At 41.3% G+C, this 12,026-nt stretch overlaps 1 protein-coding gene across 2 annotated transcripts in view; it reads right to left on the reverse strand.

Annotated features, from left to right (window-relative positions):
- Eif2ak3 (eukaryotic translation initiation factor 2 alpha kinase 3) overlaps positions 1-12,026 on the reverse strand; it is a 59,062-nt gene that overhangs the window by 23,864 nt on the left and 23,172 nt on the right. For both annotated transcript variants that reach the window (XM_028762343.1, XM_028762344.1), the window contains 3 exons: positions 4,660-4,854; positions 2,803-2,936; positions 432-666 (listed from right to left, as the gene is read on the reverse strand). In XM_028762343.1, the coding sequence (XP_028618176.1) occupies positions 432-666; positions 2,803-2,936; positions 4,660-4,854 (564 nt within the window). The remainder of the gene's footprint in view (positions 1-431; positions 667-2,802; positions 2,937-4,659; positions 4,855-12,026) is intronic.

The following is a 12,026-nucleotide window of genomic DNA, read 5'->3' on the forward strand; positions in this document are numbered from 1 at the left end:
GCTGTGTTCTCTGCAAGAGCAGCAGCTCCTCTTAGCCGCTGAGCCGTCCATCTCTCCAGCTCTTCCATCTTATTTTTTGATTCCTGTTCTCTTACTGATGACAGGAATTTACTGATTAGGCTAGGCCGACTGGCCAGTGAGCTCCATGGATCTGCCTTTCTCTGCCTTCTCTGGACTGGTAACAGACTTGGAACTAGGCCTAGCTTTTCATGTTGGTGCTAGGATCTAAACTCGGGTCCTCAGACTTGTGCAGCAAAAATACTTGCTAGCTGAGCCATCTTGCCAGCTCCACAAAATGTCTCTTAAATAAATCACGGTGTTAAAGCAGAGAAAAATACCTGAGATTCTAAAATAGCGTTACCTCCCTCTAGCAATTTGTATGGTCAAACAAAACCTGGGGACAGAGCTACTGAGTCAGCGATCTCAAATACCTGATACTCCCATTCTAGGCGTCCTCCCTTCTTACTAAACGCCATGACCTTCCAATCAGCAACAGAAACTTTGATCACTGTGTCCAGCATGGTAGCTTCTTGTTCTTCCACATCTGAAATAATTTTCGAGTCTTCTTTGTTTCCACCCGGTTTAAAGGTGCTTTCAATGAATCCAGCTCTAGTTTCCATGTCTGGAATATACCGAAGTTCAAAGTGGCCAACACTGAAATTCCACCTTAAATTTATAAAGGTGTGTTTTAGAATCTCGTGTTTAAATGAAGGGACCAAATAATACAGCACTGTTTTTAGACTGAAGAAGAAAATAGTACATTTTTGTGATGAGAAGACATCGTAACTTTCTGGAATGGAACACAATGCTGACTCACACCACAAGAGGGCCTCAGAGAACCGTGGCTGATCCTCTGCAGTGATTCTGAGGGCACGGACTGTAAACACCTAAGGCCAGATGTTCTCTCAAAAATTAACATGTACTTCATAAAGCACAACAAAATCACATTAAAATGAGGTGACTTGCAGCCTGCCTTAATTTCTCAATTACCTGAGTACATGACATTCAAGTGCAGTAAAACACACCCCCAATAAACCAATGTAAGATGCAAGATGCCTATTAAACTCTTTTTCAATCACCTATGCAAGCCCTATTGTCAGGTCTCTACTGATCACGATAGAGCCGGTGATTCAGTCTGTCCTAGGTGTCTGTGTTCTTATCTAAAATGCAGCAACGTTTCTTCCGGAGTTAAGAAGCAGGAAATGCACATGCTTAAGGAACATGGAGATTATCTCTATTTTTCTCTCCTCTCTATTTCTTTCCCTCCCCTGCCCCCTCAGGAAACACAAAATTTAGAACCCCATGCTTGCTCTCTGGGACCCGGGAAGTCACAAATCTACTAAAACTGCACTTCTGCTCCCACAGAGCTCTCAGACCTAACAGTCTTGCAGGATAAACACTGGCAGGCAAATGCAAATCTCTATCCACAGGCCAGCAAAAACAGAAGAAATACATTAATTGGGTTTGAAAACAAATTTCAGGAGAGACGCCTCAATTCTATTTCATCAGATGAGAACATCTCTAAGTAGTTCAGTTTCAAAAGATCAAGATGGGATCTAAAGTGATTTTTTTTTTTTTTTTACTACACAGGTGACTCACAGCTTAGTATATCAGGCTGAAAAAGTCTGGACATGACAGAGGACCAGCATATTTAACAGCTGAATCATATATTTAAGTGGTAAATTACATAAGGGGCTCATTATTTGAAAATGAAACAAAACAAGAAGTATTAGGTCAAATGAATGGCTGGTGCTTTTAAAGACAGCAGAGTAAATGACTAAAGCTGGGAGCTGGAACTGTAGCTCAGTGACTGAACCTTGTCTAGCGCGAGCAAAGAGATGGGTTGGATCCTCAGCACTACAAACATGAAAGGATACATAGAATAAAATAGGTCTAATCCGACAAACTACAAAAGCATCCAGTAGACACTCAAAGAATACACCATAACTTTGTCTTAAGAGTTTCCTGCCATTAAGTAACTTCTATCAGTCATGTTACTATGCCAAGTGTCACTGACCAAGGACTAAGCTAAAAATATATTCACTCCATGGGACTCCTGGTTACCACACTGTGAAGCACAGGATATGATGCTGTTTGGCCTGCCTCCATTTTAGGCTTGAAAGCCATCTTATAGTAAAGACTAACTAGGTTCATTCCTATTTATGATTAAGTCTCTGTTTCTCAAGAATTGGGCTATGCCCCGCCTAGAACCTTAATTACTAATGGTTTTGTTCTCCCTGTTCCAGAAACGGCAATCATGTCTTTGTTTCAAAATGGCTACCCCATTATAACTGTAATGACCATCTTGCAATCATGTCTTTGTTTCAGGAGGTCATTATGACCAACTTGCTATGCTTAAATCCTGTTCCTATAATCCTGCCTATTTTGCCAAATTCCCCATTTGGGAAACCTCTACCCCAGAGCTATACAAACCTTGTCTCGCTCATGTCCAATGTTGATCTCCTGAGCCCTGCGGGCAGACAGACTGTGTATATGAATAAAAAAGCGTGCTGCAACTAATTTGGCCATGACAATTTGGGTCTGTGGTCTTTCTCCTCATATCTTTGGGATTAACATAGACATTAATTTCTCTTAAAAGTACATTGTGCTTTTAGGTTAACAAATAATTCCCAGAATCTCTACAAAGGAAAGTCTTCAAGAAATCTTGGGTTTAAAGGAGTCGCACCCCCTTTTGATCTGCCTACAGGGGTCTACCTGATTCTGCTGGGATTAAAGGTGTGAACCCCACTACCAGCTTTTGGAACTTCTAAATAATGTCATCACTGATGTTCTGATACCCACTTCTCACTGCCACTTCGAGGCCCGACAGCTCGAACGGTCTTCTGTGTGCGTTGTAAAAGCAAGATGTCTTCCTCTTCTTCCATTTCATCACTATCCCATCGGCGACATCCCAAGGCAGAACAGATATACCTCAGCTGAAAAGACAGACATAAAATAGGTCAAGGAAACAAGGAAGACAGACTCTGTCTTTCTCTGAAGCCCTGGCTGGCTTGGAACTTTCTCTTGTAGTTAAAGCTGGTCTCGAACTCACAGAGATCCACCTGCCTCTGTCTCCCAAGCACTGGGATGAAAATATGTGCCACTATGTCCAGCACAAGATCTCTATAACTTGTTTTCTCTAGAGACAGAGTTTCTCTGTGTAACCCTGGCTGTCCTGAAACTCCCTCTGTAGATCAGGCTGGCCTCAAACTCAGAGATATGCCTGGCCCTGCTTCCCTCTAGTGTGGGGATTAAAGGCACACACCATCATGCCTGGCTTACAATTTTTAAAAAGTACAGTGAAATTAAGGAAATACCTAAGTCATGAGCATCACTAGATTATTAAACCAGAAAATGGGTTATTTAGAACCATGAAAGTTCCAACACTATTTATTTCAGGGAGTGGATGATTTTCAGGGTTTATATAATTTGAGCCCTATTTTGGGGAATTCCATGGGGAATGCCAAAGAAGAAATGAATAGCCAATGGTATCTTTGCAGAGATGTCATTACTAAAATTCCAGAGGAGTTGAAAGAGCAATCAGCTTCACAATTTCCATATAGCATTATGTAAACTGTTTTAAAAATCTGAACCCTAATATCTTTTGACTTAAGAATAAAAGAGGTTCCTCAGTTGGATCCCAACTAAAATCCTCAGAAAAGGCAGAAACATGCTGGGATCCCAGACTTCTTGTAGTAGTACATCCAGCCAGAGAACCGGGCAACTGGTCGGCCCTGCTGTTCTACAGAGGAGAATACTAACATAAAGGGAGACTGATAACTTGGTTTATTTAAGAAAAAAAGAAAAGCACCAATGGCCATCCTGGATAGCATGGAATCCTCAGTCCCCAGGCTGCAGGAGAGGCCCGGCACCTGGAAGTGGGACCACTGAACTGGGAACCTATAGGTTAAGAAGTCCTGCTCCTGGTCTTCCTTTTCATAGTGTAAATCTATGCAGAAAATGTCTATACATCCAGGGACTAAGATTCTGGACTATATCCCGGGAGTCTTGTTGGGGAGAATCTAGGTCATCAATGACTTTGCCATCAACCTGATCTGAGGCAAATCTGACCACGGAGTTTCTGAATCTGTTAAGGTCTCCATTTCCTTATCTGTTTAGTGAGCAGCAGCTCTCTCCTTGGGCAATTTCATAGTCAAACCAGACTAACAAAGGTCAATTACTCCTATTATCAGGATTATTACTGATCTTTGAAGGGTTCTTCGCCTGTAAAAATGTGAATAAAATACATCATCCTTAGGAATATTATGAAGATTTCAAAATACCATATGACAAAACCACCCAGCACAGTAATTATGTTTATGAATTTTCTCTCCTCCTGACTCTGTTTACTCCTGTATTTTAGGTTGCGAGCCTTCACCAGCCTGGTCATCTCTCCAGTCCTCTGATGATTACTCTCACCTTAGGTAAACTTAAGTTTCCCATCACGACCTCACAATCATCTTACTAAAACAAATTCCGTTCTCGGGGGAAATTACAAAAGATCAATTGCCAACAGCATACAGGTAGGTGGATCTTGGTGAGTTTGAGGCCAGCCTGATCTACACACTCCAGGCTAGCCAGTTACACAGAGAGACCCTGACTAAACATGCTGTTCCTTCTATCCGACTGTTCCCCACACCCTAATCCACTGTCACTCACCTTCCCACTATATGCACTGAGTCCGTATGTAGTCAGAGATTTCCCTCCGACCAGAACAACATCATCTCCAAACTTATAGGAAGATTCGAGAAGGGACTCCACAGTGAAGGGGACGGCCTCCATGCTCTCTCGGTCTCGATCCCACTGGAACAGGTCTCCATCCAGGGAAGGAATTATCATCTTATTCCCAAATACCTAAAACAAAAGCGGTTTTTAAAAGCCTCATACCTTGAAGAGTGGTAACTAAGATCTAGGGTTTTGAACAACCTATAAATCACTATGGCTGTCAACCGGAAGTAATTGAAAAGAGCTACCCATCACCTTATGGGTCTATAGTCTCCTGGCCTGCCATGGCAGTCCAGTGTGGTTTTTCTCAAACTCTGCTATAGGTCAAGAAGGTCTCATATTGATGAGTAAGTTGCCAAAAGAGAGCCTGGGCATCCCGTGAGGTAATAAATAAATAAACAAATAATAAGTAAATAAGGCCACTGTAGTATTTACAGCTGTAAATATGCCAAGGAACATGATTTTCTAGTAAATGGGTAACACAGATTACTTTCTAGGCCTACATTACTCTGGCCAGTTACATCACAGACTCAGACTGAAGGAGCACAGGGTGAGGGATGTGAATTCAACCGCTGTCCCTTTTCTTTGTTTACTTTCTCAAGTCTGCTGTGAGTTAGACAGCTGACAACTAAGCCTTCCAAGTGTTTTGTGTGTGCAGTCATCCTTTCTTCTTTTTAAAAATCCTTTTAAAAAAAGATTTATTTATTTATTTATCTATTTATCTAATGTATGTTGAGTACACTGTAGCTGTTTTCAGATTCACCAGAAGAGGGCATCAGATGCCATTACAGATGGTTGAGAGACACCATGTGGCTGTTGGGAATTGAACTCAGGATCTCTGGAAGAGCAGTCAGTGCTCTTAACCACTGAGCCATCTCTCCAGCTGTCATCCTTTCTTCTTTAAACAAAACCTTTTTTTTATTTGTTTTTTTTTAAGACAGGGTTTCTCCTGGTAGCCTTGGCTATCTTGAAACTCTCTGTAGACCAGGCTGGCCTAGATCTGCCTGCCTCTGTTTCCCGAGCGCTGGGACTAAAGGCATGCACCACTATGGCCAGCTAAACAAAATCGTGATGACTGCCTCGAGAGAGGCAAGCAGACAAACAAAATCAGTATCCTAAGGAGCTTGAACTCTGGTGTCTGGAGACAAGCATCATAAGTAAATGAAATATATCATGTTAGTGATGGAGAGCATCATAAGGGGGGGGAAATAGAATTAAAGATAAAGGGGCAGAGGAGCACGTGGGTTAAGTGGGAAATGTCCATGGAAAACTCATGGTAGATCCTGCTGAGAAAGTTAATAACAGCTGGGCAAAGCTCTCAACATGAAACAGTACATCATGGTGACATACGGGGAACAAGCTTGCAAAGGCCTCTGGGTAGAAATGTCCTGGTCATAACTGAGGCGCCACAAAGAAAGTGAACAGGCTGAGGAGAGACAGCAGAGGCACAGGAAGCAAGCAGAAGACAGAGACTGGTTAACAGTGAAGAACTGAGGAAGTGTCAGAGCTATGTCATAACAGGAAAGTTTCAATGGTGGCCTCACTGGGCAGCATGGGCAAAAGATAGAAAACCAGGGCACAACCCAAAGTCTCTGGCCAAGAATGTCTTAGGAATTTCAGTATAGATCTTCATGGCATTTGCCTTCTGCTAGCATTAAAAGTAAAATGTCATCAACTTCAATTAACAACACAACTTCTGTCTTGATCCATAAGGCTTAAAACTTTGAGAAGAGAGAATATGAAAGAGTTAAAGACAAAACAAACCATGGATGCAAAACAAACTATTAAAACAAACCTCAGCCTTACTGGTTTAACACAGAATCTCACTGGATGCCTTGGGTTCCTGAAGCAGAAGGCTTTCTTTAAGTAGCTCTAAGCTGGGATTCAACACACATTCTCTACGATTCCTGACCTCTGCCTTAAGCTTGGGGTCTGGAAGACAGGTAAAGACCACTGTCCTAACTCCATTCACTTTCTAGCTCAGATCCTTATTATGTCTGACCTGAACTCTTATCAGAACCTCCTCACAGATCTCAACTGCAAGTTCCCCCAGTTTAAGCTGACGTATCTCTTAGATTAATTCCTCTGGGCCAGTTAAGCTTGTTACGACAAGATTGAAAAATCTTCAATGGCTCGTTATTAGCTTCTTACCAAAGACCCCAAATCCAAAGGACTCAAAATCCCATGGAGGACATCCAGAGTCCTGTAAGTGTGACCGCCAACAACCTTCCTGTCATGTGTTCGTCCCTTTTCCCTGTGTGGGCAGCAGCAACCTGGCATGATTATATGACCACGTAACACCATTCCTGGTACCACTAGTTATTTCACTGGCAATGTGTTTCTTCTCCCTGGAACACCTTATACAACTGCCCACTAAAATCCTACTGGTCTTCAACCTGGTATCACATATCTGCTTCAAAATCTAAGAAAATACTGGGTGTGTACATTAAGAACTGAACCAAAGGTTTCACACGCCCAGATAAAGGAGCTAATGCTCTCCTCAGCCTCTCTGCTTTTATATCTCTCTTCTATTTTCTTTTCTTTTAAAGATTTATTTATTTATTATATATGAATACACTGAAGCTGTCTTCAGACACACCAGAAGAGGGCATCAGATCTCATTACAGATGGTTGTGAGCCACCATGTGGTTCCTGGGATTTGAACTCAGGACCTCTGGAAGTGCAGTTAGTGCTCTTAACCACTGAGCCATCTCTCCAGCCCTCTCTTCTATTTTCTTAAGATTTACTAATTTTTTATTTTTAGGTATTTTGCCTGTATTTGTCTATGTGTACTATGTGTATGCAGCTCCTGTGGAGGCCAGAAGAGGGCACTGGACCCCTTGGAGCAGGTGTTAGATGGTTGTCAGTTGCCAGGCAGGTGATGGGAGTGAACTCAGGTCCTTTACAAGGGCAGCCAGTGCTCTTAACCACTGAGCCATTTTTCCAGCCTGCTCTGTATCTAATTTTCCTGGGATAGGAATGGAACCTAGGGCCTCAGGCCCTGGTGAGTGAATTGATATACTGACAGTGAAATAATGCACAGTGTTAGCTGACTGCTCTACCACTGAACTGTGTCATTCTCAGCCCTCTGCTGTGGCAACTGAAGCTGAGACTCTGTTTTCAAACTGTTAGAATCTCAAAATTATAGAAATATTTACCAACTACAGAAATGTTTATAATTTGTTTATATCCGGTGACTGTTAATTAACCCAACACTAAAAATCTAGATTTTAATTTTCTACCAAAAGGAAATTTGAGTCCAGAAGCAAGGTGAAGTAGGCACAAGATGAGCCATTACCATTTTACTATGACAAAAGACAAGTAAGGAGGTGTGGTGCACGACAAAGGAAGCACTAGTAAGAAAAGAAAGAGAGGAATCCCTAAGTTCAGGCTGATTTAAAAAAAATTGAGTACCAATAAAAAAATTTAAAAAGGGAAGACTGAGATTAGAAAAAATAGAATTTTGTAACCATGACAGTAAAATTTAAATCAGACAAGAATTATTGATGTTAATTCTAGGCAGAAATTTTGGTAACAAATAGGATCTTTACATGGTCTTTCTGTTGTAGTTTTGAGACAGGTTTTATATTGTAGCCCAGGTTGCCCTAGGACTCACTATGTAGCCCAGACTGACCTCAAACTTAAAGCAACCCTTCTGCACATTTCCAAAGTGTGTGGGTACCAGTCACATGCCATCATGTCTAGCTGGTATCTAATTTTTCATAGGTTTTCCAAAAACAATGAATGTATGCCGCCTGATATTACTTAGTTTAAAATTTCTATTTATTACTTGTTTCCTTGTATCTCTGTCTCTTTTAAACTTTATGTGTATTGATGTTTTGCCTGAATCTATATCTATGCATCACATGCATGGGTTACAGGGAATTGTAGCTGCTATTTGGGTGCTGGGAACTGAACCCAGGTTCTCTGGTAGAGAGCATTTAGTGCTCTTAATTACTGAGCCATTTCTCCAGCCCCACGTCCTTATATTTCTTGATAACAGCATATCATACTTAACACAATTAACTTTGTATTTGTAGAATATCTGATTTAAAGTTGCCACTAGAACAAATGTGTGTTGTGATGCAGATATAATATGCAGATGATATGCCATTTCAAGATACAAATGAAGAATAATCAAGAGTTTACTATTGTCTGTCTTCCATCATCTGTTAGGAATTTGAGGCTCTACACAACAGAATGACGGATTCGAGTTACAGTAAATTCAAAGGGTGTAGAGAGCACAGTCACCAAGACAAAGGGAGGATCAGTGGTCTGCCACAAACAGCAAGCACTTCCTGTGACATGTGTCCTGTTACTAGCAACTCTTTTCCCCTAGAGTAGCAGCTGGTTCGTAGAGAACGCAGGTCCTAACTGCAGAGAGCAGCTGTCAGACTCGCGTGCACTGAAATTCAAGAACGATCTATGCACCTCCAAAGTAACAGAAAATTTATCTCCAATTTAAAAAAAAAATACATTTTTAACAACCAAGAAGGTTTGTGATGACTGATGAACTGAAAATGGCTTTATATTTAGGAGTTAAACCTTCAACGGTGGTAACTTCAGTGTAAAACATACGCTATAAGAACTGTGATTCTGCATCGAATCACCCTGTCATATGTTTGGATTCTGATTTTAGAAGTTTACTTTTCAACGGCTGCTCTTTGCTGATTGGCTGCCTATGAGTCATACTCGAGGCTGGTGACCTTTGCACCAATCTCTGCAAAGCCTTTCAGGCTGTGGATATCAAAGCAGATGGTGCTTTTCCTGGAGAGCCTGAGCAGTGATCTATATGCATGCAGTTCAGGTAGAGATGACATCACCCCTCACAATAGCATTACCTCATCCTCTAAGCAAAGGAATGAGTCACTCCGATAGTCGGCTTTGAATCTCTTGATAGAAAAAAAATGTAGGTTGCGGTGACGGGTGATGCACAACCATATTCCACCCATCTGTCCCTGGGAGCAGCTATTTGTTCTGATCCGCTGCTCTGCATTTCAAGCTAATTATGGGACCCGGGTTTCCCTTTGGTCATTTAATGAAGTATAAATTCTTGCTATTTTGAATTTATTTCCTCGATTTGTTTTCCCCCTGTTCATAATTTTAAAACAAAGGATCTGTCACATTGGCTAGCAAACTCAATACCAAAGATCTAGAGCCTCTTTCTGTATGATTACAAAGAATTAACAGCCGAGTAAAGTAATTTGACTTCTGTGCCTGAATAGAACTCTAAGTGGCACACGTGTACACATGTAATTGGAACTGTCTGAAAGACTAAAGTGGAAATAAGAACTCTGATTTTCACAGGAAAAAGAAACCTCAATTGAAGAAGAGAAAGAAAAAAAAACATTAAAATGAACAAACACTATCGGAAAAAAAAAAATCCTCTGACTGCATGGAACTGTTTTCCATTTACTTCTTCCTTCCTACATCCCCCAGAGACAAGGTTTCTCTGTGCAGTCCTGGCTGTCGTCTTCACGTTCTGTGTGCCCATATATTCAACTTTAACTTACTGTGAAATATTTTGAACATCTGAAATGTAATGAGACCAGTGCAGCAACCCTTATGCATTGATTTCCAATAACTACTGATAATTGGCCAGATGGTTCATAAAAACTTAAGAATTCACATTTCTCAGACTGACCCAAAGATTAACTTTATAATGAGGGGTTCCATACACATACATTCTCTCTGATTCCTCACATCACAGCAGGGGCTTCTTTCAGTCCCCTTTTCTTAAATTAAAAATTTATACATTTATCATTTTACTTTACATGTATGGGCACTTTACCTGAGCATATGTCTGTGTATACCCTGTATGCCTGGTGGCCAAGGAGGCTAGAAGAGGGTAGCAGAACTCCTGGAACTGGAGTTACAGACAGCTGTGAGTGCTGGGAATTGAACTTGGGTCCTTTGCAAGAACAGACACTGAGCCATCTCTCTAGAGAGAATCACTCCCTTTCTGGAGAAAGGATTCAGTGTCCTATAGAAGAGCCATAGCTAGGACTTCACACATTCCTTAATACTTTCTTTTAACCCACCCATGTCCCAGAATGTATGCTTCAAAACTGATATTTCCTATTGTGTTAGGAGTCTGTGAACTTCATAGGCGAAATCTTGCCCAATCAGTTTCATTAAGAAAAGTCTTATAATGCATTCACTCATCCTATCATTTGCATATATCCATTAGCCCTTCTGAGCCCCAACTGCAGAGCTCACTATAATTCCAACCATTGTTATAATAGCAACAGTGACCACGTGTCCCTCGATGTCTAAGGTATTTACCATCTGAACCTCTACATAAAAGGCTCGGTGAGTCCTGTGTTATGTCATATTATAAGGTGCATATTATTTGTCTGCCCCACCTTTAATAATGTGGCTACTAACAGTGAGTTCTAGGGAGTCAGCTCAATTTTTCCACTTAAAAGTTCCCCATTAATTTTTCATTGTAGTATTAATTAATGATCCTATTATTCACCTAAACAGAATAAAATAATGGTTTCTAATCTGTATTTGCTTCTTCTGTACTTATTAGACTTTTTTCTAAATTTTTTTTCTCAATCTGCTTTGAAAGACAGATGTGTATACATAACTGTTTTGTCAATAACTGACTCAGACATTAACCATCATCAAACCCCCAAAGTTGCATCCAGTAATAATTCACGCACAGTGTGACTGAAAGTTGAAAATGGCTCCTGTGACCTAGAGATGCCAGTCTGCTCTGTAACCCGGGAGGAAATACACCAACCAGAAGAGTTAGAGACTTAAGTTCCAGCTGCAGCATGGGTGAGAAAGAAATGATGTGTGAGGTGAAGAGAAAGTGGGGCAAGGATGAAAACCATCACATCAGTGACAGAACAATCCAACAGTTACCCTGGAGCACTAACTACAGGGGAACACTCCCCTGCCCTCCTCCATCACTGCAGGGGCATCTGTAGCACAGCACAGCAACAACAAAGACAACAGGTAACAAGACTGAAACTCACTAATCCTAGGGAGGGGTAAAATAGGTGGACAGTACTCCTCAGAAGCACGAAGGGGACACTCTGCCTGCCCACAACAGCTGCTTTACTAGCCACGCCGCTTGCTGCATCTGAAGCCAAGACTCATAACGAATGCTCTACACCACACCCGGCCCCACTCCTTAGGTCTCTCACACCATTACATGCTTGGTGGGAGACGTGTCTTTCTTACATTTCTTACATTGATTATTTCTGCCGATTTTCATAATTACTCCACAACTATTTCATTTATCCATCCATCCATCCATCCATCCATCCATCCATCCATCCATCCATCCA

This window comes from Grammomys surdaster, unplaced genomic scaffold (genome assembly GCF_004785775.1).
Source record: "Grammomys surdaster isolate TR1022 unplaced genomic scaffold, NIH_TR_1.0 133, whole genome shotgun sequence".
Lineage (NCBI taxonomy): Eukaryota > Metazoa > Chordata > Mammalia > Rodentia > Muridae > Grammomys > Grammomys surdaster.